The 25,330-nt window shown below is 36.0% G+C and overlaps 1 protein-coding gene across 1 annotated transcript in view; it reads left to right on the top strand.

The window, feature by feature from the left end:
- tenm1 (teneurin transmembrane protein 1) overlaps nucleotides 1-25,330 on the top strand; it is a 78,016-nt gene that overhangs the window by 25,041 nt on the left and 27,645 nt on the right. Inside the window, exons 12-14 of the mRNA XM_073840088.1 lie at nucleotides 3,524-3,756; nucleotides 16,626-16,780; nucleotides 23,138-23,504. Of these exons, the coding sequence (XP_073696189.1) occupies nucleotides 3,524-3,756; nucleotides 16,626-16,780; nucleotides 23,138-23,504 (755 nt within the window). The remainder of the gene's footprint in view (nucleotides 1-3,523; nucleotides 3,757-16,625; nucleotides 16,781-23,137; nucleotides 23,505-25,330) is intronic.

Consider the following 25,330-nt stretch of genomic DNA (forward strand, 5'->3'; position numbering starts at 1 on the left):
CCTAAACATTAATATTCCAATGCTCGATAACATTAATGATAAAAATAGTAGTAACCCCCAAACTTTAGTCAATACATCCAATTAATCATGATTTTTAATGACTACAGCTTTTTTTCAACTGTAGTTTTATTCCTTTGATTGACCCCTCCTTTATTGCATGGCTTGTTTTTTTACTTTTCATTGTTATACATTTAATTCATTTGTAGTTTACCTTTTAATAACTGCTGAGCATAACATCTTTTATTTGCTTCTAACTGAGGCAATCTTTTATCATTTCTTTTGTACATATGAATGCATGGAATCTCAATGTGTTTATTTATGTAATTATGTGTCCATCTGTGTGTATTATTGTGTTTATGTGTGTGCACCCATATTTGTGTGTTTATGTGTGGGCGCGTGTGTTATGAAGCCACACAGTGGCTACTGTTGCTTGTAATCTTCAGTGTGTGGTCAGAAATCCATCGGAGGCATTTTTCTGGTCGATGGATTGAACACTAACAGCTTTTCTCAGCAAACCGCTAGCAGCGCCACACCGCAGTCTCCCGTTTATCGTCTAGATCTTCCTCGTTTCATGTGAATTTAGAAACGGCGCCCCCCACAGAGAGGGAGTTAGAGTGCGGGATAGACCTCTGCCCCACAGACTAACACTGACAAGCGCACTGTAATCCTTTATCTTTGTGTGCGCGTGTGTGTTTGCACACAGTATTACATCCCACAGCAAGGGGGAAATCCTACCTTCAGCCTTCTTTTGGAGATAATGCTTCTGATCAAACCAAAGTCTGATTCGACCTCGCAGAGACTCAAAAGAACCTTATAGTATTAACATTTTCAATTTCATCAATCTGTCAGTAAACACAGACAGCTTGACGGGCAGATTTTGCCCTTTATTGTAACAAAAACAGCTTTGAGAGAAATATGAATCTCTGTTACCATTTCAATATTGTTTGGTTATTGGCTTTTTGAAGTACATTCACATTTGTGCAACCTTTTGTTCTCAAAGTAATTAACAGTGAATTAGGGGTAAGCTGAGTTGATTTTGAGAAAATGCAAAATCACCAAGCAACATTGCATATTTTCCTCCAGTTCTTTTCTTAATAATACTATATAATCACAATATAGATATTTTTTAATTTTATCTTTGTTATTGAAAATAAGAACAAAGATGCAAATAAACAGTAGTTTAATCAAGAGCACAGAGTGATTCCGTCTTTTCTTATAATGTTTAGCATTGAGACAGATCTATATTAAGACTTATGTATAGTTGATGTATAGATGTATTGATGTTAGATGTATAGTTATATGGTAATATAATGTTACACATTAGACTTTTCCCCAACCATTAACTAAATGTTCGTGTGAATATTGCCAAGATATGTTTGGCAATAATGTACTTTATAGGGAGATTGCGCACTCTCTGAGTGGAGCGTCTTATGCATAATTTTAGATGTTTAATTACTATTTGGAGCATTCGGATCGCTAGAAGAGGGCTTAATGAACTTGTTTTTGTGAAACCTCAAATTCGACCAAAACTGATATTTTTTGCTTCTTTTGCCTGTAGCTTAAATTAGACCATGCAGATTCTGACTCATTTTGCCTGCACAGGTCACATATAGTTATTTTTGCTTTAAATAACGTCTTTATGACATTCACATTTTTGATACTATAGAAATTTCATAATTTTTGTCCCCAGTGTCAGTATCACAAAAAAACTAATACTAGCCTAAAAAAAGCTCACTGAAGACAAGTAAGCAGTTAGTTTAGCTAGTAACAGACAGCAGGAATATTAGACTGCTCTCACTTTAAGAGCTGCCCGTATTCAACATACTGTTACACATGTGTTCTCTTTCTCAGCTGTTTGCTTTTACTTAAGAGCTTAATTACTGTGTTCACGAAGATACTTGCAAAAACAGAATTTTATCAAAACAGCAAGTTCTGGCATAAAATTCTAGATTGTGCAGTCCGATAGGTCTAACTCAATTTGATATAATGACATCATTATCATATGGAACAGCTGATTGGTTCTCTTCTGTATCAGTAGCCAATGAGCTTGCTGCTCAACATTTAAATATATGACTGGTGCTTGCTGTAGCAGTTTGCAGCGAGCTTCAGAAACCCTCCACCTTCCCCAGCTCCACCTGTATAGATCTGCTACAAGATGATTCATGTATGCTATATGGGGGTTATTTAATGTATTTATATGTGCAGCAGCAGCATTCTTTACATGCTCACAGCAGCATGTTTTGGATGTATTGGCAGTAGCAATCGGTACTTGCTCTGCCGCAGCATCAGTGTACCAGATCTCTTCCACCAAGACCAAATACTTTAACAGTGCCATGTACATTACCATACCAATCCCTCCAAGAATTGTCATGACAGACCTTTAATACTCCCACACTCTATGAGCACAAATTTTTCGGTGACTTAAAATCACCTGTTTTTAAATCACAATGCTTAAAAACGCATGGAAACAATAGGTTTTCGTGACCATGTTGCATAGCAGTGTGATGTGGGCATGTAACCGCGATGGAGACAATATCTCTACCAGTTGACAGATTTCTACCGGTTAATCACGTCTACCAGTTGAGTTGCTAGAAGTTGGTTAATAGCTTTGTGAAGTAACTATTCACATTTGTGAGACTCTTTTCAAAAGCAACTAACTAGCAGTGTACACTTGCATTTTTAGGAACTGAACCCATGACCTATTGAAAATTCCCCTTTATTATAACAAAAACAGTTTTGAGAGAAATATTACCATTTCACTTTTACTATTTCAGTTTTTGTTTTACTTTGTCTAATGGCTTTGTGAACTATTTTTGCAAACTATTTTGAAAGCAACTTACAGTAAGTGTCTTCTTTATCAGGTGTTGCTAGTGGTTGCGCAACATGAACTACTCCCCTTTACCCTGACCTCGAAGCCCCTACACACTTCTAATCCTTAAGCCCAAAAGAGTGAATCAACTTCTCTTAAATGTCAGAGCAGCAGAATGCCTCGTAATCTTCAAGCACCAAACTCAGACGCCACAGGTGTTGTGCCAGAGGATGTGTTTTGCTTTGACAAAGAGAGCACAACCTCAAAAACATGTTTCTGTTGTCAAAAAACAAAAAAGACCTCATCAATTTTTTCTGGGGGACAATGTTTTGCTCTTTTTGGAAATGCTGCTTTTTTTTTTTCTTCCTTTCGTTCTGGCTAAGGAACAGTTGAGAAAAAGGCAGCAGGTAGATGTGCTCTTAGGGCAGAAGCGGATGGAAGGAAGGGAAAAGAAGGTTTTAGACTGGCAGGGGTCCGACACGCTGGAGGGGCTGGGAGTTTTGATCGGGGCTTGAGTTCAGAATGATTGAAATTTCTGCAAGGCGCCAAGACCTGGAGGGGTTTTTTACTCTAACCGTGTGTGTGCACGAGTCTGTGTGTGGTTGTTTTTGGTATAGATTCCGACTCGGTGAAATAGTTTAAGCATAAGTATGTTGCCAATATGTGTTCAGCCCTGCTTTGTCATAAAGCCTTGTTAAAATTCTCTTTCTCCAGCTCTAGTCCGGCTCATAAGTACTACTTGTCTATGGATCCCGCGCGCGAGTCTCTCTACCTGTCGGATACCAGCAGCGGGAAGCTGTACCGCCTGAAGACTCTGACTGAACCGAAAGATCTCAGCAGGAACGTGGAGGTGGTGGCTGGCAGCGGGGAGCAGTGCACACCCTTCCACCCGAACCAGTGCGGCGATGGAGGCAAGGCCACTGAAGCGGCGCTCAGCAACCCCAGGGGTGAGAATCCAGTGCACACACATGCTGCGTTCCCCAAGTCAAAGAGAAAGAGCGAGTGAGCGAGGCGGAGTGGTTATCGAAGGCGAAAAGAGAAAAATAGCGGCATGTTTCAGCGAGAGAAATGGGAAAACTAGAAAAAGTAAGATAAATGAAAGATGCCTTCCCTCTTTGCTAAATCAGGCGGAGCGGCTATTAGTCCCGCCTATCCATCACTGCCACTGTCTCTTTAAAGCCGTCAGTCAGGCTGATGGACAGATGGGGGCGTGGCTAACAGGCACGTATGTTCTCTTATCCTTCAAGCCTCATTGTGCACTCTCTCTCTCTCGCACAGAAACTCACTCACTCAACTGTCGCAGTTAAAAGCCTCCACTTACTTGTAAACCCCTGAGGATAGAATTCATAAAGAATCCCAGAGCAGGAATGTTATGTATGTGTGTGCGTGCGTGCGCGCTTTGATTTTGGACTGTTCTGCAAAGGGCTGTGTTTCAGATCAAACTGTAAATCACATTTAAAACTGATTTAAGCCTTTTTACACTCGCTTCAACGATCCATATGCGTTTTTTTCTGGCGAACTGATGGATAAAAGCCTTCCGTTGTGCATGTCGGGGTGGAATACCCGTTTCTCCCTTTGTTAAAGTGTTTTTACTGAAGTCTATTATCTGTAACAGGCTCTGACCGAAATGCTGAGAGCTTCAATAACTGCAATCCGACCTTCTATGTTCTCGGGCCGCGAGGGGGTCCACACAAATAGACTGCAACCAAAGCATTAGCATCTCCGCGTGATGACTTTTTGCTGTTTAATTCTGCGAAACTGACCCGTAACGCTGATATGTGTCACTTACATATGAGTTTTGACAGCTCTGTATGTTGCTGTGTGGCTTGACTTTGGCTGGCTGTTGATTCAATTAATCTCAATATACGGAATGTTTTTATAATCAATATCTCTTTATACACATAGAAACTCAGAGTGATGCAGTATTGATCTCTGCACCACGGCAGCATCTTCCGTGACTATGATCTCTTTAGTGCGGTAAAAACGGATAGTCTTCGGCTAGCTTCAACTACCAAAGGCCCAGAGCTTCATGCAGAGAAGCCAGTAAACAAGACCAAATAAAATCAAAATTGAGATCTTTTAAAACACACTGTTTGTTTTGAAAAGGAGATTTTATTTTCAAGAGATTTAATGGAACATTACAGGAAAATATACTGGCAGGATTGACACTTTCGGTATCTGTAAATAATGATTTTGAGCATTTTTGGACTGTAAAAACTGATTTTACCATACGCTGTATTTGTTGCTCAAAGATCAAGTTGAAGTCTGGGCATCACTCTTAAAGCTGCAAGACTTTTGCAGTTTTTCATTATTTATTGGATAAGGATTTGAGGAGAAGATTTCTTTTCCCCCTCATAATTTCAACCTGATACAGTATTTTAGAATTTGATGAAATTAGAAAAATGTAAATTTATGTACATAAATTATAAGATTATAAGAGTTATGAGATTTTTATTAATTTACATGACTTTTTAAAGTCTAAAAATCAATCTTTTAAACTTAGGCTACCTCATATACCCCGGTTTTCCAAGACAGTGGGAATCTTGATTCTTCTAAGAAAAACAAAAACAGTTGTAATATCTTCATTTTAGTTGTTTCGGCTAATTTCAGTGATTGTTTTGTCTTATTTTAAGTCAGTTTAAGACAAAATATGTAGAAAGTTCTTTTTGGTAACCTTTTCGGTTTTTACAAAACAATATTAAGTAGCACAACTGTTTATAACTGATAATAAAAAAGAAACATTCTTAACTCTTTCTCTGCCAAACATGGAATTTTCAGTTATTTATGAGACAGCACTTCTCTGCCAAACAGAGATATTTCAAAGTTTTCACTGTTATACACTTGGGGGTTGCTATTATGCATCTCCCGATTAAAAACACATGCAAAAAAGACACAGAATTGAGTGATGTAAGCAGATGCATATGTGACCCAGGACCACAAAACCAGTCATAAGTTTCAATTTTTTGAAATTGAGATTTATACATCATCTGAAAGTTGAATAAATACTGTAAGCTTTCCATTGACATATGGTTTGTATCTAAATATTGAGAAAATCGCCTTTAAAGTTGCCCAAATGAAGTTCTTAGCAATACATATTACTAATCAAAAATTAAGTTTTACCATATTTATGGTAGGAAGTTTACAATATATCTTCATGGAACATGGATCTTTACTAATGATTTTTGGCATAAAAGAAAAATCGGTAACACTTTACAATAAGGTTCATTAGTTAAACCTTAGTTAATGTATTAACTAACATGAACTAACCATGAGCAATACATTTGTTACTGTATTAAATAATCTTTATTACCGTTAGTTAACGGAAATACAGTTGTTCATTGTTTGTTCATGTTAGTTCACACTGCATTAACTAATGTTAACAAAATTTTAATAATGCATTAGTAAATGTTGAAATTATCAAGATTAATAAATACTGTATAAGTGCAGTTCATTATTAGTTCATGTTAACTAATGTGGTTAACTAATGTTAACTAATGAACCTTATTGTAAAGTGTTACCGAAAAATCATATAATAATAATAATTTTGACCCATACAGTGTTTGTTTTGGCTATTGCTACAAATATACCCGTGCTACTTGTGGTCCAGGGTCACATCTGAAAAATAATGTGTTTATCAACAATAAATAGTATAGCAATAAAAACTGCCTAATGTTCAAGTGTTGATTCAAAAAAGAATGCTTGAAGCTAGAATAAAACAGAGTCTTTTGTTTATTCTCTGTTGATTTTTGTTGTATTCCATGTTCAGATATTCATAGAACAAAATATTATAGAGGCCACTTTTTTTGCGAAAATGATCTAAAATGCTCAGAGCTTCATGCAGAGAGCCAGTAAACAAGCCGAAATAAAATAAAAATCGAGATCTTTAAAAAAAAAAAAAAAAAAAAAAAAAAACACTGTTTTGAAAAGCAGGTTTTATTTTCAAGAGATTTGATGGAACATTACAAGAAAATATACTGGCAGGATTGACACTTTCAGCATCTGTAAATAATGATTTTTGAGCATTTTTGGACTGTAAAAACTGATCTTACCAGCTGCTCTATCTGTTGCTCAAAGATAAAGAAGAGGTCTGGGCATCACTCTTAAAGCTGCATGACTTTGCAGTTTTTCATGATTTATGAATTACGGATAAGATTTCTTTTTTCCCCTTATAATTTCAACCTGTATTTTAGAGTTTGATCAAATTAGAAAAATGTAAATTTATGTCCGTAAGGTATAAGATTATAAGAGTTTTATATTTTATTTTATTGATTTATATGACTTTTTCAGGTCTAAAAATCAATATTTTTAAGATACAACCAAGTTTTCCAAGACTGGTCTTCAAAGAAAAACAAAAACAGTTGTTAAAGGTGTCAATTAAAATAAGTAATATCTTTATTTTAGTTGTTTTGGCTAATTTCAATTGTAATTGTAATTTTAAGACATTTTAAGACATCATAAGACAAAATACTTTCCACCAAACACTGAATCTTCTATTATTTATGAGACAACACTTCCCCGCCAAACACAGAATTTTCCAGGTTTCCAAGTTTTCACTTTTATTCACTCGGGAGCACTACTACGCATCTCCTGAATAAGTCCAGAATCTCTTGATCAAAGGAACACAGGTGAGGAAGATACAGAAACAAACTATCTCAAATGTAAGCAGATGCATATGAAAAATTATGTGATTATCAACAATACACAGCATATAAATGAAAACTGCCTAATGTTACCGAGTGAAATTTAAATCCAGACAGTGCTAAAAGACTGTGCATGCTTTGGGAGTGTTGATGGAAGAGATCTACTACATCTTTGCTTTGCATCTACTACATGTACTATTTGATAAAAATGCAATTTACTCCGCTTTTTGCTCAAAATGTTGCTTTTTTATGAAACATACCTACATTCAAGTTTTGATTAAAAAAGCTTGAAGCTAGAATAAAACTGTTTTTTGGTTTTTAAAGGAGATGATATGTTCTTTATTTTTGTTGCATTGCTTGTTCAGATATTCACACAAAAAATATTCTTGGGGTGTTGGCGGTGGCTGGCAACTTTTTTTAAAAATGCTGGTGGGGAAAGAGTAAAGCAGCAAAAATAGAAACTGTAAACATAATACACTTATATTTCCGCTTCCTTTTTTGGTTTAATTAATAATCGCATGGTAAAAACATTGTAATCCCTTAAGTATGCTACTCCATTAAGTACCCCGATGGAGCAACCACTGAGCAACTCCTCTGGGATTCTGCTGTACAATATGTGTCCACGCTGTATGTTTGTGTCAGCGTGTGCTGTGTATATGTGCTGTACAAGCTCAGAGTGTGGGTGAGTGTGTGGTACAGATGCAGCACTCTGTGATTCACTGAAATCTTGGATTCAGGATGGAGGGAGATAGAAGGAGAAAAGGGCACATTAATTCACAGCTCCCTGTAGGATAGGGTGCTCACTGTCTGGTCTGATGCCAGCTAAGAGTTTAAGAGAAATAGAGAGAGAGAGAAAGAGGAAAGGAGTGAACAGACAGACATGCTCCATTCAGTCTTGAGTCCAGTAGGTTCACAAAAGAGAAAAGCTCCTGCAGTGCAGTCTAAATTAATGTGGTCTGCTTTTGAATTTTATGTATGTGACGATTAGCTTCTCCTCTGATCATTTTCAATCTTACCAGTGTTTTGCATTTTAGAAGATAAGTAAGAAAAAGGGGATTTGGACCTAGGGGTCTCTGTGTGTCTTCAGGACCCTTTGAAGGGCAGAGGGAGGTATACCCCTCCATGGCAGAATAAATAATTAAGCTCGTTATGCTCGTTAAGTGGGTAATATGGCTCGTAATTAGCACCCATAACAAGATGCATTTGTAAACAGGCTAATTGAGGCAGATAGAATTTCAGTAACAAGAGTAGTGTGCGTGTATGCTTGTGTATGTGTGCCTTCACATGTATTTCTGTCTGGTTTACAGCACAACATGATCTGTGTTGTTTTTTATATTCAAGTCTAAATGGATCCTCAGCAATTAAAAGGATGTGCATCGCTCATCAAGACTAAATATTACTGTAAACTATACCACTTCAAGATCATCAACAAAAATAGTGGGACACTGGGGCTACTCTATAGTGAATATTTTGCAGAGTTGATTTACTTTTCAATGTCAGTTTCTGTATAGGGACATACATCAAAGTCTTGGCCACAAAAAAAACAAAAAAAAAAACTATTGAACATTTCCACTGCTATTGCCCAGGAAAAATGATACAGATCAGTTTTCATAATGGCATTCTGCCACTGCACACCCTATTAGAGGCTATTTGATGGCTTACCAACTAAATCTAAACCGTAAAACAATAATGCAGCACATAATTCATAAAACAAAAGTAAATTGCATTATACAGAAATGTCATCGAAAAAAATGAATTGGTAATTACTTACAATAACTGAACTACATTAAAATAACAATAATTGGTCTTAGAAAAATGTGGTAGTGTAAATCATAATTATGACTACAAAATTATACTTATGTTTGTCATAATTTTGATCTTTGTTTCTCAATTTCAAGTTTTTTTTTAGTTATAATTATGAACTAAAGTCACATATAAAATTTAGCTGCTGGCTGATAAGGTAAAGATTAAACAAGATCAATTTGTGATAAGTATTTTTTACAGCATTTCCTTTATTTCAAGCTCATATGATAGCACTTTTGACAACTGATAATATGTACTGTTTACATCACATAATCACTCTATTTTGAAAGCCTACCGAATGTATATGGAGATGATTAATGCAGAAATTATTATCATTCTAGAAGTTTGCTACAGATTTAACTTATATGTAGAGGATTGTTTTACTGCCAAATTGGTAAAACAGTGTGTGGTTATAAAGTATATTTCCAGGCCTTTTTTCATTTTAAGGCCTGGAAAACCCTTGAAAATATATTCATGCAATATTCCCTGAAGACAAAATTCATGCAATTGCATACCTTACTGTTTTCGCTTATTTAGTAGTAGAATTGACAGTGTCGTGTAAACACGGAAGACGCAAAAAGAGTAAGAGATGAACCAAATCAATTGAGTCATTTATGCTGGAACCGCTCTGATTGATTCAAACTCGTGACTTCAATCATTAATTTCAAGTGATTTTACTAGCAAAAACCAGATCAAATAAAAAGAGCCATTTATTTTCGAATTTCAACATCGCTTGTATCTAGGCCTGCAGCGACGCGTCGATGACGTCGACGACGTCAACGACTCGGTTCTAAAAAAACGTCGACGTTAAATCCAGTAGTCGACACATCACGCCCACTCACCAGACGCATGTGGGCGACCAAAACAAAGCAGCATGGATAACGAAACTCCGTCCACTTCTCAGGTTCAGCAGCCTGCACTCCCAAGCAATACATGTCATCAGAAACAGGGCTCGACATTAACGCTTGTCCGGGACAAGTGGATTTTGTGAATGGGCAAGTGAAGGAGAATTTTACTTGCCCGACCGGACAAGTAACCTGATACATCAATAACAAACAATAACTAGCGTAGCACCGAAACTTTGGTGAGAATGATTCTGAGTGTACACTCTTAAAAAGGATGTGTTAAAAACAACACAGCCTGTGTTGTTTCTTAACACACCTTTGTGTCTAGTTAAGGGCAACACATTTTGTGTTAGTTTGAACTCAACTAGTGTGTTATTCCTGCTAACACAGAAAATGTGTTGATTTTTTCTACACACTATTGTGTTATAAATACACAATTTGTGTCAATTATGTGTTATTTTTTACCAAATTTTTGTATGCAATAAAGACACTGCAAACTAATGTATAGTTTAAACACAATTTATTAAACCTGCTACTAACAATTACATAAAAACTCAAAAAGGTTAAAAAAAGAGAGGTAAACAATCAATGCAGTCATTTCAACATATAATTGTTCCTTGAGTGAAAAGTTGTTAATGGTTTATAAAGTTTGTACTTTTAAAAAAAAATTGGTATTTGACAACCTCTTAAGCATTAATCGTTTTATTTACATATTTTTATCAGCATACAAGTGATGGTGAGGGTCAGTGAGATGAAGTCTCTCGTTTGTCTCTGTCTCGTCAGTAACTGCCACAAGCGCTTCAGGAGTGTCTTCCAGTCAAAGCTGAAAGAGTAAAATAAAGATACTTTTGTTATTTATAGGCTACACATAGCGAATATTGTAAAATAGTGATAGCTAAAAAGGCAAGAAAAGCTTTAGCATTAGAGATTATGTTAGCGTTTTAGGGCAATTTGCACAATACATGTCACAACGAAGCTGTTCATTTTCAAAGAGAAAGACGCGATGAACGAATGCATTTTCTCATTAGCACTACAACGTGTCAATGATGAATTAAAAGCGATTCTGTTCACAATCCGACAAAAGAAACTATAAAGCTTGTTAAAATAAGCTCCCACCGTCGTGATGTGCCGCAGACGCAGGCCGCATCGGCATTCGTGAGGCAATTTTACCACGTAACGTTATATATGTGCCAAAAGCCCCTCGACCGTCTCCAAACAATCACAAAAGACATTTTAAAAACGTATAATGGCAAATACAAACATTTCTTACCTTCACACATCGAAGTTATGTCCTGACGATGAAAACTTGCAGCACGAGGAAATTAGCTTGTCTCAGTAGAATAACGGCTCATGAAGTGAGGCAAGCAGCAATGTGATTGGCTGATATTTAACACATATTGTGTTGGACACACTGTGTTGGATATTTTCTTTTTTCTTTTTTGTTTTTAACACACATTTAACACAAAGTAACACAAAATGTGCTAAAATAGACATAACAGAAACAATGTGTAAAAAATGAACACATCCTTTTTGAGAGTGTATTACTTACAGTGTAAATGGTGACTGAAAACGGACAGTATCAAGCATCAAGCTCGTGCAGCCTATCTGAATAACGGACATTTTAGAACTTATAGGCGCAACAGCATACACAAAGAAACAAACATACTGCGGTAGAAAAAAATGATAAATATTGTATAACATATTATGTAGATAAGCAACATTACGATTGCAAACGTGGCATTGATTTTATACAACAGTAGTTCAATAAACTAGTATTTAATATCAACTAATATTAACTGACTTACATTTTTAGACACATCACTGACTGTTTTTGTTAACGAAATAAGCAGCAGAACAGTCGCAAATCTGAGAAACACACAGCGGTGTTTCAATACTGAATGATTTAGCATTTAATTTAATGAATCGGGAGAGTCAGTGAACGAACAAACTGGTTGAATCCGTGACTCGCTCATTAAGACAGTGACTTACTGCCACCTATTAGTGGTTCGGTTTCATATTTAAAAGTATTGCATTTTTTCAACATTTTAGATTTATATGTTAAAAAAATTACAACATTAATCTTATAACATTATTTATGTATTTGCAATTTTACTGTGTAAATGCATTTTTTGGAACCTCTTATCTTCATTAAACAGTCTAAGTAAATACATTTAAATAGCATTTTCGATGCAGACTGGATTTTTCCTGTGCAGTGGAAAGATGGAGTTTGTTGATACTGATTTAATCTGAATGGTAACCATACAGAGTCTAGTTATTTTAATTGAATGTATTGATAAAATTTCAGAATTTAATATAAATGATGACACATTTAGTAAGGTTAGGAAAATAAAGTTAAAAAGTGTCCTAGAATCAATTTAAGGCAAATATCACAAATATTCTGATTAAAGTATGACCTTATAGAGCAGTGATGAGAATATTGCTTCAGAAAAGATTAATTTACGGCAAAAAAAGGCTCTTTTTTGCCTTGGACAAGAAAAATTTTTTACTCGGACAAGTGAATGTCTGATTTACTTGTCCGAAGGACAAGCACATGTCAAAGCTTAAAGGAACATTCCACTTTTTTTGGAAATTCTCCAACTACGGCAGCAAACTTCTTTGACTATTACACCGGAATGGGAGTGTAGTTCCTAATCTTATCAGCCTAGAAAATTGAAGCTTTGCATTTCCACCGGTCTTAGTACACGATATAACTACAGAAGAGTCAAGTTTTAAATAGGACAAATATCGAAACTCGTTGGTCATTTTTGAACGTGATGCTGTTGGTCTAATAGGATTCAATGATCTATGCTAAGCTATGCTAAAAGTGATATCGCCAGAACAGAAGAACGGCTGAATGGATTTCAAAACGGTAAAACTCAACTTATTAACTCGGGGGGAGTTGGAGAATGAGCCTATTTCCAAAAAAAGTGGAGTGTTCCTTTAATGTCAAGCCCTGTCATCAGAAAACAACTCGCCGTTCTACCTCAAAGGTGTGGGAATATTTTAAACACAGCCAGAAACGTAACGGTATAGTTATATGCAGTCTTTGCAAGATGGAGCTAGCATACCACACCAGCACGACTTCCATGTGGAGCATCTTTTAGGAGGGAACTGCTAACTATGTTTAAAAAAAAAATAAGATAAATCATCTAATTAGTCATTAGAATAGTCGACTATTCGATAAAATAATCGCCCGAATAATCGTTTTAAAAATAATCGTTTACCCCCAGCCCTACTTGTAACGGTTTTAAAAAGCATGTATTAATGAGTAAAACTAAACTTTTTGAAACTCTGAATCAGTTTAAACCATTGCTTCGCAAATAATTCACTGTTTTGAAACAAATCATTTGTTTCAGATCGGGACTTCAAATCGTGTATTGTAAATCATTTTATTTAGATCAGAACTGGGTTTGTGAATCATTTCGCAAGTTGAATTATTCAAGTCAAATGATTGGTTATGCAAATTTCCGATCTAAGTAAAATGATTTGCGATCTGTTCTCTGAGTCCTGTATCCACAAAAAAGTATACACAAATATGTAGTATACTTTGTAATACAGCAGAAGTAATACTTTGCATGTGCTTCACTTTATTTTTGCCATTTTGTATTAGTTTTTAATTTATCTATTTATCTGTTTTTTAAAGAATTTGAAATAGAAGAAGTGACATCTCTGATTGAAGTGAAAATCAATTTGAAAATCAAAAAGTATTGCTTGACGAACCCTGATAAATGTACAACTGTTGTGTTGATGTGCAGGGTTCATACAAGGTGCTTTAAGTGCTTGAATTTGACTTTTTGAAATTTAAGGCCTGGAAAACCCTTAAAAATAGTAATATTCCTAAAGAGGTACTTGAAAAGTACAGTGTATCTGTGAAATAAGTGTTTTATTTTGTCAATAAGCATGTATCTTTTCACGTAAAATTCACGCAATTAAAAAAACTTCATTCATTTCAAGTGATTCACTATCAAAAACCAGATCAAATGAAAAAAAAAGAGCCATTCATCCAATGTAGTGATGGGTGAAACTGAGCTTTTCGAAACTCCAAATTAGTTAAACCATTGTGTCGCAAAATGATTCACTGTTTTGAAGCACTCCAGTCGGATCACATATCGCAAATCATTTGTTTCAGTTCGGGACTTCATAGAGTGGATCGCAAAACATTTGATTCAGATCTGGACTTCGGTGTGGGTGCACGAATTGTTTCGCAAATTAAATGATTCAAATCAAATTTCAGATTTGCAGTCCCGATTTGAAGTCCCGATCTAAATCAAATGATTTGCAATACACAAAGTTACGATCTAAGTCAAACGATTCTGAAATGATGGTTCATAAATCATTATTCAGATCAGAAATTCAGAGAGAGGATCGCAAATCATTTGATTCAGATCAGGACTTCGGTGCGGGTTCGTGAATCATTTGTTTCAGATTAAGATTTCGGAGTGTTTTCGCCAATCTTTTTTCAGGTTTTTTCCCCCTTAAACAGTAGAAAACATCAAACCATTAAGGCAGTGCAGTTATGAAAACAAAAAAAAGTATACACAAATATAAATTAACCATGGTTTTACTATAGTAAAAACTTAGTATACTTTAATAATAATATTTTAGTAGTAATACTTTGCATGTACTTCACTTTATTTTTGCCATACATTTTTTGATACGTGAGATCTCTGATTGAAGTCCTTGAAAATCAAAAAAGTATTGCTTGAAAGGTCTTTGAAAGTCCTGGAGTTTCATTTTACAGTATCTGTACAAACACTGATGAATGTAGAACTGTTGTGTTGATTTGTTATAGTTTTCGAGGTGCACATAAATTATCCATACGTTGTTTGCTCCGTCAAAGTCAAGATTGATTGTATATGATTGAGTCAACCCGACTACATTAGTTTAAGTCATTTCAAGGGTCATGACAGATAGAAAATAAGCTTCTCAAGGGAGCAACTGCACATATTCAGTTTTTACAGCGTGGGTTTGGAAAGAAACAGACGATGCAACTGGTGAAGTACTGCTCTGTGTCAGCTATTATAGGCAGTTTATCCATATGGAGAAGGTGCTGTTACCACTATCCATACTGACAAGTGTGAGCTGTCATTTACTGGAGCTGTGTTGAGATGCACTCTGCAGGCAGATTTTCTTGCCATATACTGTCTCCAAAAATATGTGGGTCCTGTTAGTATTTTCTAAATTGTGAATCCAAATGGGAGCATTTCAAACATCTGGGACATGCATGTGTACGTTTGTATGTGGGTATGTGTGTGACTCGATCTCCCCCAGAGTAAATCAACGTGGCGAGAACAGACCAATATGTCTGCTTATCTCTGTGATTCTCATTAGAGGGAGAGAGTGAGAATAAAGAGAGCAAATTAGAGAAGGGAAAGGAAAGCCGCAAACACACACACACACACACACAAATACACACACAGTGCTATTTGCCATAACAAACTCTGATGTGTGTGTGAGGGAGATGGTTATATAAGCACGTTCCCACTTCAGAGTGAAATCCCTCTGGAGGACAAAAATATCAGTAAGCGACATGCAGCAAAAAAAAAAATCATAACCTCTGTGCTTATTTGTGTGGAGGTGCATACTACTCTTACTATGTATACTGCGCAGAATATGCAAATTTTCTGTATGCATAGAATATAATGCTATACAGTGCACTCAACTTGACCTTCAGTTTCCAGTGTAACAAATTAGCTGGAGGTAGTATCAGCTCAGATTTTTGTTTCTTGCCTTATTATTTGGTCCGACTGCCAAATGTTAAGACACAAAATTGGATCGCAATTGCTAAATGATAATTTCTTTATTTTAACATGCCGTGAAGTTTACTGTGAAATACTGTCTAGCTTAGTCTTAATAAAAATTAGGTAGCCGTATATGGTGCATACTAAAGAATATTAAGTAACAGGCTAATATTCCATTCATAGCATAGTTTGCTCCTTAGAAACCTAATGCTTTGAACGATCTTTAACGAAAGTCTTTAAAGAAACAATAACAATAAAGAACAATGAAGTCTTTGACAGCAATGAGGGTGGCGATTGTTTCCTGATGTTAGTGGCCTGGAGGTGTATTTGTGCTAAAGATCAGTTTTAATTAAACTGTAACAATGTGTGTTTGTGCGCCGCTCGATTTAAATGTAAAACCAAGTTGCCTTGCACAGCTCAAGGTGATTTGCAAGCATTCGAATAGAACAAGACAAATGAAAGAGAGAAATTGGATGAACAATGAAAAGAAATACCGGATTTTTAGCATATCTGATGTCATTTCGCATAAATCTGCATACATAAGATAATTTGCATATATTTAAGATGCTGTGAACAGAATGATCACACACAAAGGAATATACTGCCCGAGACAGTGAAACTCGTCTTTCTTCATTGCACCCTTTCTCATCATCTGCTGTTAAGCTGCGGCTGCATGGGCAATGCAAATGTAACGTTATTTGTTACGCCAATAAAGCGCATTAAAACTGAAAGAGATGGAGAGAAATGACTGTGTGTGTGTGTGTGTGTGTATCCTGTTGTCCTGCAGGTATCGCAGTGGACAAGCACGGGTTCATTTACTTTGTTGACGGATCAACGATCCGTAAGATTGATGACAAAGGAGTGATAACAACCGTCATTGGGTCAAACGGACTCACATCCTCCCAGCCAATCAGCTGCGACTCTCGAATGGACATCAGCCAGGTGAACAAAACACACACACACAAGTACAAATTTACATACGGTGGCTCCAAAAAGCATTTAGAATAAACCAAACATAATGTTTGAATGTCATTGCATTAGAAACAGAATATCAAGCCAAGTGGCTTCTGCAAACAAGTATTACTTGACCTTTTCTCAGAACTAACTTCATTTTTCTTATATATTTTTGCAATTAGTTTTAATAAGCTAGTCTCAAGGTGATTTTGTAGTCGATATATCAAGCAAAATACCAGATTTCAGATATATACTGTACTTCTCCTGGGAGAAAAATAAATAGGGTAAGTTTTTTATGTTGACTAGATTTTTAGGACTTGGTGTCAGTGAAAAAATTCACTTTTGATTCACATGCTGTCAGCTATATTTTAATACATTTTGGTATATATTTTTCAGTAACAATGTCCATTTTGCTATTCTATAAAAAAAATCAACAGTTTCAGTTTTTTAAAAACTCATGAAAACTAGGATTGATTGAAAGAACCGACTGTTTTGGACTAAACTGATAGCGCTGTACAGTATGTTGTTGATTCTTTAAAAGAACTGTCTGAGAAGAGTCATTTGTTAATGAATCGGTATACACTGTATGTTTTGATTCACAAAAAAGAATTGTTTGTAAATTAGGCTACACTGGTCATGCTGTGTGTTTTTGATTTATGAAAAATAACCTGTTATTTAGAGTAATTTTGTTGGTGAAGCAGAAAAAACACTGGTTACACTCTGTTTTTAATTCACTAAATAGAACCAACTCATGCAAATCTTTTTTTTTTTTTTTTTTTGAGAATTGAGCTGCATTGGTCATGCAATGTTTTTGCTTAAAAAAGATGTTAATAAGATTTATTTGTTTGTTAATCAGATTGACTCTGATCACACTATGTATTGTTCATTTACTAAAAAATATTATATTTTTGTGAATCGGGCTACACTGATCACATTCTATGTCTGTCTTTACACCACAAGGACAACTCAATAAAAAGACACAGTCCGTTATTTACAGTTATTAGTTATTAGTAGAGTTATAAGAACACTCATATTTTCACTAGTTATAAAATGGTTTTAAGTTAGTTATTTCTATCTTTAGCTGTAGTGTGTCAGTGGGAAATGTTATTTTACATTTCCAAACATTCATACTGATTAACTGTAATAATCCAGTGAGATTTTTGTTTGCACAAGGACTCTGACAACAGCCAGTGCTCCACACAGAGATCTGATCTCATCATCATCCAGTCTGTCTGGAATCACATGAAGAAACAAACTGAGAAAGACTAAATTCAGAAGAACTGTTGCAACATCTCCAAGTTGCTTCAAGAGACCTACCTGCAAAGCTACCTGAACAACTATGCGCAAGTACACCTAGGGCAAAAGCTGCCTTAAACACAAAGGATGGTCACACCAAATGTTAAATAAATTCAGTTAATACAAGTTAATTGGTAAAGAAAATCGATTTATGAAATTATTTTTGACAGCATCCTCATTTTACAGCATTTTTAGTACTGTAGCTTTGCAGGTAGGTTTCTTAAAGGCTGTATCAGCGATTTCTAGCCTAAAACATAAGTGTCAATTTCAGCTTACCTTTCTTCAGGATCCGCTCGCTGACTGCCCCATAAATTGTCTGTGAAAAAACCGTGTCTCTCTGGTCAGCCTAGGGTCCGAGATATGCCAAAAAAACAATCGGTACTACCAACCTTTCCACACAAAAACAAACAGTGTTCCAACCAATCAGCGTCAGGGATTTGGTGTTGTGGACGTTCGCTCCGCCTCCCTCACATCCCTGCACCAGTAGGAAAGTCCACAACACCAAACCCCTGACGCTGATTGGTTGGAACACTGTTTGGTTATCTGTGGTGTGTTGATAGCGCCGATTGTTTTTTTTGGCATATCTCGGACCCTAGGCTGACCAGAGAGACGCGGTTTTTTCACAGACAATTTATGGGGCAGGCAGCGAGCGGATCGTGATGAAAGGTAAGCTGAAATCGACACTTTATGTTTTAGGCTAGAAATCGCTGATACAACCTTTAAAGCATCTTGGAGACGTTGCCACAGTTCTTTTCGGTTTAGTCTGTCTCAGTTTGTTCTGTTCCTTCATCTGATTCCAGACAGACTGGATGAAGATGAGATCAGATCTCTGTGTGGAGCACTGGCTGTTGTGCAAACTAAAATCTTACTGGATTATTACAATTATAGGCAAAATGAAATGTAATCTGATATTTCCTACTGACACTCTACAGCAATAGCTGGTGAAAATACTAGTGTTCTAATAATTTTGGCCACCACTGTACATGGTGTTTTTGTTGCATCACATTCAAAACAGACTGCGAATTCATGCTGAAGTGTGAAACAGGGTACAGGGAACTTTACTAAAATATTCATTTTAAAAAATATAAGATGGCCTGAACTATGCATTTTTGTGAGTTAGTTGAACAGAACACAATACAAATATGTTTTAGGACGTTTGAATACAACACTACAACACTTAAAAAGGTGGATGTTGTTGATTTCGATAATCATTATCAGGATTGTTCGAATTAATCATTTGAGGTTCATTGGAAAATCGTTACTTTTACCCAGCCCTGTACACTTTGTACACACGCAAATTTACAATTCATTGATGTGTGCATAAGATATTTCTTAGATATGGCGTACCTCTGTCATTTTAATAACCACTTAACTTGTTAAAGGCAGTCACACACTCTTTTAACTTTCCGTTTGCGGTCAGACATCAGAAGAATGATCTGTCAGTATGTCTTTTCAGCATAAATGAAGTGAATAACAGCACACAGAAGCTGAAGAGCTGAAAGATGAAGGAAACCCTTCATACACACCCCACACAGCGAGAGTCTCGACCAACCCTCCCGCTCTCTCCTTCTCGCTCCCTTTCTTTCAACCTTTTCCTTCAGTTCACAGGATTCACGCACACACACTTTTCACTGTTCACCTCAAGAGTGAGAAAGTGCTGATACCGAAGGTCTCTCTGGTGCTACAGAGTTACATTATACAGCTTGCAGCAACATCCTTACTTTTCTTTTATCTCTCGCCCTCTCTCTCTTTCTCTCTCCCTCCTTTGAGGTTTCCGCCTTTTTCTGTTCTATCCATTTCGAACACTAAAATCGTAAAGCTTTTCTCAAACATAAGGCAATTCCTCGTCTTTCTCTTAAAGTGCTCTTAAAAATCTATTTTATTCTCTCATTCTGTCTCTCTCTCCCCCTGCAGTTTAACTCAGTGTGTCCTCATTAAATCTGCAGGACCGCTCTCCCTTCAAAGTCAGACACAATTCTTCCCACTTCTGAATAGCATCAATTTTTGTCAGACTGTCCCTTGATTTCTCTTTCATTCTCTCTCTCGCTCTCTTTCTCGCTCTCTCTCACTCCCATCTACACACACACACACACACACACACGCACGCTGCACTTCTTCACAGTTCATCCAGTGGGGTGTGTTGTGTGTGAATAAGAATCAGACAGTGAAGAGAGATAGAGAGAGAGGGAGAGAGAGAGAAGGGGAAATGAGGTGCCGCAGGCCACTGGGTAAAAGAAGCACTGAAATCTGCATAATTCCCAGCATGCCTGGGATATGACACACTTCACACTCAATACTGTCCGGCTGTCGGGCAGCTGCGGACACACACACAGGACCAAGATGTGTTTTTTTTTTTTTCCCCCTTTACCTGGCTGCACATTAGGGCTGGGAGGTATGACTAAAATATCATCACAGTAATGGTATATATCACAATGTAGTTATTTTTGCAGCAAATTTAACAGGGAAATGGTTTATATCATGTAGTTAGCCAAGGGGGTGTTTTTTTTTTCATCAGACTTGAACAGTGCTACTGCTCCCTGACCCTACTTTTTTAAGATTAGACTGCAGTCCACACGGTTATTTTAATGACAGCAGACCATAGACTTGCTGTGACTGGCTGTATTTTTTTAAATATACAAAGACGGTGCACTCCTATTTATGAATGGGAGAGATTGTAATAAGGAGGAATAGTCCCACTTTCTGAATAAAAGAGCCAATCACTAATTGGTAAAGTCACTGCATCACTGCAGCTGCAGTTAGATGCTTTGTTTTTATATAAACAGTCAGCGTTCTGAGACCCGTGCTTAGGACTGCACATGCATGGCTGCTCTTCCCTGAAAAATATTTTTTAAAGCTATTTTAGCATAAGAAACGACATTTATGAGATTTCTTTGGTGATTTCAAATATCTAATTTAATCATGAACTTGGCCAACAGTTCTGGAGAATTTGATGTTTCTAAGATGATTAAAAGAGAACAGAGCTGTACTTGCATGACTAAAATAGCTACCTTTAAAGATGGCATCCGAGTTAAATGACTTGCCTCAAAGGGACTTTGGTTTTAAGCAAAAGCTGTATTCATGATTTGTTCTAAATATTTACTCACTTGACTTCATATATTTTACATATATTAATTGTAAAATATAGTTTAAGCATAGTGATAATTCTAAATTGTGTATTTTTATTTTTATTTCATTTCATTTCATTTCATGGAAAACTGGCTTGGCTTTGTATCTGTTAGGTCCTCAGGATCCTCACATTCAACTTGTGTATATATATATTAACTAACCATACTTTCAAGTTAAATAACATAACCAATAACCATCCATTAAAATGAAAGGTGTGTGTGTGTGTGTGTGTGTGTGTGTGTGTGTGTGTGTGTGTGTGTGTGTGTGTGTGTGTGTGTGTGTGTGTGTGTGTGTGTGTGTGTGTGTGTGTGTGTGTGTGTGTGTGTGTGTGTGTGTGTGTGTGTGTGTGTGTGTGTAAATGTATATGTGTGATATTGTTGTTATATAATTTATGTATAATGTATAATATAGTTTGTTAATCAAGATAACGTCTATTTGAAAATTTGTGTAGATGTTTCCGGACATGAGAGTGCCTCACCTCGGCCAGATCTTCTGGAATTTACCACTGGCTCTGATGTCTCTGTAGTGGTTACACATGAAATATAATTTGTCATGGGTAAATCTAATGGTAGTCTTTGGTCTCATTAATCTAATATTTGTTCCATAGAAGATAGTTTTGGCAAAGTCTCATTTTTACATAAATTCAGTGCTGAATATCAGAGCACTGCTTTTGTACTTTTGACTGAATTGCCTAGCAACTTTTATTATGGATGTTGTTGATTAAATATTATTATTCAATAAATAATAATTAATGATAGTGTTTAGTATTGAGAAATGGTGTGTGTGTGTTTATTATGGCAATTTTAGTTACATTGTTCCACTATTAGATGGCGACAAGAGACTTTTTATGAGTCAGCAGTGAAGACTTTTATACTGAAAAGTTGACGCTATTAGCAAAAGTTTTTTTAGTTTCAACAACAGCTTGACGCAGCGAACAAATGAACTGAGGAGCAAAATCAACCTTAACACATGAAAGGATATTAACGTTACACCAATGATAAAGCTTTCCTCAGCAGATATTCAAACTAATGTTTATCGTGAATAAAAGACCGATCTGAAGAATGAATGCTGTATCAGATGTAGGTAATCACGATCGCAACTCAACGTTCCTTTATTACTGTTTCTAAAGTGACATTTTGGAATTACTAATGGAGGCTTGGACTCAGCTGTCAACTTTAGATTTGAATTCATGGAGGAAGGAAGTAACCGTGCCAATATACAGCTATAGCTCACGTATACTTGTGTGTGTGTGTGTGTGTGTGTGTGTGTGTGTGTGTGTGTGTGTATTGTTTAATATGTATAATATTTGTAATATCTTTTGGTGTATATTTATAACAAATATGTCTAGCATCAGTGCAACAGCAGCTTCACATCATGTATCACTAGAATTCAAAACAAAAGAATCAAAGCAGCAGAACTAACATCCGTAGATGCAGGGTGCATCTTTTGGCTCTCATAGTTTAGCATACTTCCTTTTTTGTTGGTAAAAAAGGTTTTTCCACCTCCAGTGGTGAAAAGTAGTTTTGGCGTTTCCACCTCCAGATGACCGGCGTGCGACACAGTTTGCAGGCAATATTTTTCTGCTCGCTTTCAAATTTTGCAAATCCAAACCATGTCCACACAATACAAGACACAGTATGATATCAAGTTATTCTTCTTCTTCACTTGTTTGGTACTTGCACATGCCTCCCTGTTTCATCTCTTCCCTGCATATATAATGTAAAACAGTCCTGCCCATTGATGTTACATGTAAATCGGTACAATGACAGTCAAAATGAGATAACTTACTGTCCTTCATGTCAGCTGGAGAGAGTACATCTGAATGGGCCATGATGAGATGAGAGTGGCTGGAAAAACTGTCATGATGAAAATCACACTTTTCACATTCATAGCACTTAATAGTATACATTTGTGTATCCACAGGTGCGTTTAGAGTGGCCCACAGACCTGGCAGTGAGTCCGCTGGATAACTCTCTCTACGTTCTCGATAATAACCTTGTGCTCCAGGTGAGCGAGTCCCAGCAGGTGCGTGTGGTTGCTGGACGACCCATCCATTGCCCCATGGCCAGTATTGAACCGGTCCTTCTGGGGAAAACAGCAGTGCGTTCTGTGCTGGAGGGAGCGAAAGCTATCGCTGTTAGCCATCAGGGGGCTCTGTACATCGCCGAAACCGACGACCGGAAGCACAGCCGTGTGCAAGAGGTGTCCACAAATGGAGAAATGGTCATAATCGCGGGGGCGACCAGCGAATGTGATTGTAAGATTGACCCCAACTGCGAGTGTTTCTCAGGTGAGATAAACATACATCAATGTGCAAAGTCTGGTGGTTTTCTTTTGGCCCTCAGAGAGGTTATTCATATTGATGATGTGTTATTTTTCCTTGTTAAACCTTTTTTTAATAAGCCACTGGTTATAAAAATGATGAATTTTTAATGCATATTTTGTCTTGGCTGAGTTTTGAAAAATTGCAACACTGGGATTTCAAGGTAGCAAAATTTCACCACTGTTATAATCAAGTATACAAATTGGCTTTCTCAGGCAACCTTTCCAGCAAGCTAGGAAGCTGAAATTCAGATATGTTAATTTCAGAGCAATCCTCTGACACTCTATAAAATTTCATAGTTCTGGAAGAATTACTTCCAAATGGATACAAGCCTACTGTGCAGTTGCATTGACTGTAAAAGCCTTCCCAGTAAGCTGGATAGCTGAAACTTGAGTGTGTTCATCTGAGAGCAGCCCTCCTACGCTTTCTAATGTTTTATTTGCCTACGTTGAAAATCATTAGGAATACTTACACTACCAGTCAAACTTTTTTAGAGTAAGATGTTTAATGTATTTTAAAGTCTCTACTGTTCACGAAGCCTGCATTTATTTGATCCAAAGTACAGCAAAAACTGTACAATTTTGAAATACTTTTACCATTTAAAATAACAGTTTTTTTATATATGTATTTTTTTATGTAATTTATTAGTGTGATTTCAACGCTAAATTTTTAGCATCATTACTTAAGTCACATGATCCTTCAGAAATCATTCTAATATTCTGATTTGCTGCTCAAAAAACATGTATCATTATTATGTTGAAAACAGCTTAGTAGAATTTTTTCAGGTTTCTTTGATAAATAGAAAGTTCAGAGGATAGAATTGATCTGAAATAGACATCGTATGTAACATTATAAATGTTTCAACATCACTTTTGATCAATTTGAAGTATCCTTGCGTTAAAAAAAAAAAAAAAAAAAATTAAATTATACTGACTCCAAGCTTTTGAATTGTGTAGTTTGTAATTATTTTTTATAATACTTTTTATTTCAGATAAATGCTGATCTTTGGATCTTTCTATTCATCAAAGAATCCTAAAAACTAAAAAATTACTCAACTGTTTTAAGTATTGATAATAACAATAATTAAAGGGTTTCTTGAACCACAAAACAGCATATTAGAATGTTTTCTGAAGAACTACTAAAGGACCACTAAAGACTGGAGTAATGATGCTGAAAATTTAACTTTGATCACAGGAATAAATTACATTTTAAAATATATTCAAATAAAAAGCAGTTATTTTAAATAGTAAAACTATTTCACAATATTACTGCTTTTGGTGTATTCTTGGATCAAATAAACGCAGGCTTGGTGAGCAGAAGTCTTCTTTAAAAAAAAAAAAATTAGTGTTCAAAAACTTTGGCTGGTAGTGTATGTGGAAAGTATTATTTTTATTCTTCAAGGATCCATTAAAATTGATCAAAAGTGACAGTGAAGACATTTATAATGATCATGTTACAAAAGATTTCTATTTTCCACAATTAGAATTTGAATGACTTCTAAAGGAAAATGTGACAGTGAAGACAGGATACATGGCTGCTGAAAATTTGGCTATGCCATCACAGGAATAAATTACATTTTAAAATATATTTAAATAGAAAACGGTTTTGTAGAATTGTAGTAATATTTCACAATACTGTTTTAACATAGCTGTTTTTTAATCAAATGGATGGAAGTAAATGCTTGGTAAACAAATTTAATTCAAAAATGTAATTTAATTGTGAAGTAAAAAATACAACTTCTTATCTATTACAGCGTGTTCTTGTGCTTTTGGGGGGCAAATTGCTTTTTTGCT

This window comes from Garra rufa, chromosome 5, assembly GCF_049309525.1.
Source record: "Garra rufa chromosome 5, GarRuf1.0, whole genome shotgun sequence".
Taxonomy (NCBI): domain Eukaryota; kingdom Metazoa; phylum Chordata; class Actinopteri; order Cypriniformes; family Cyprinidae; genus Garra; species Garra rufa.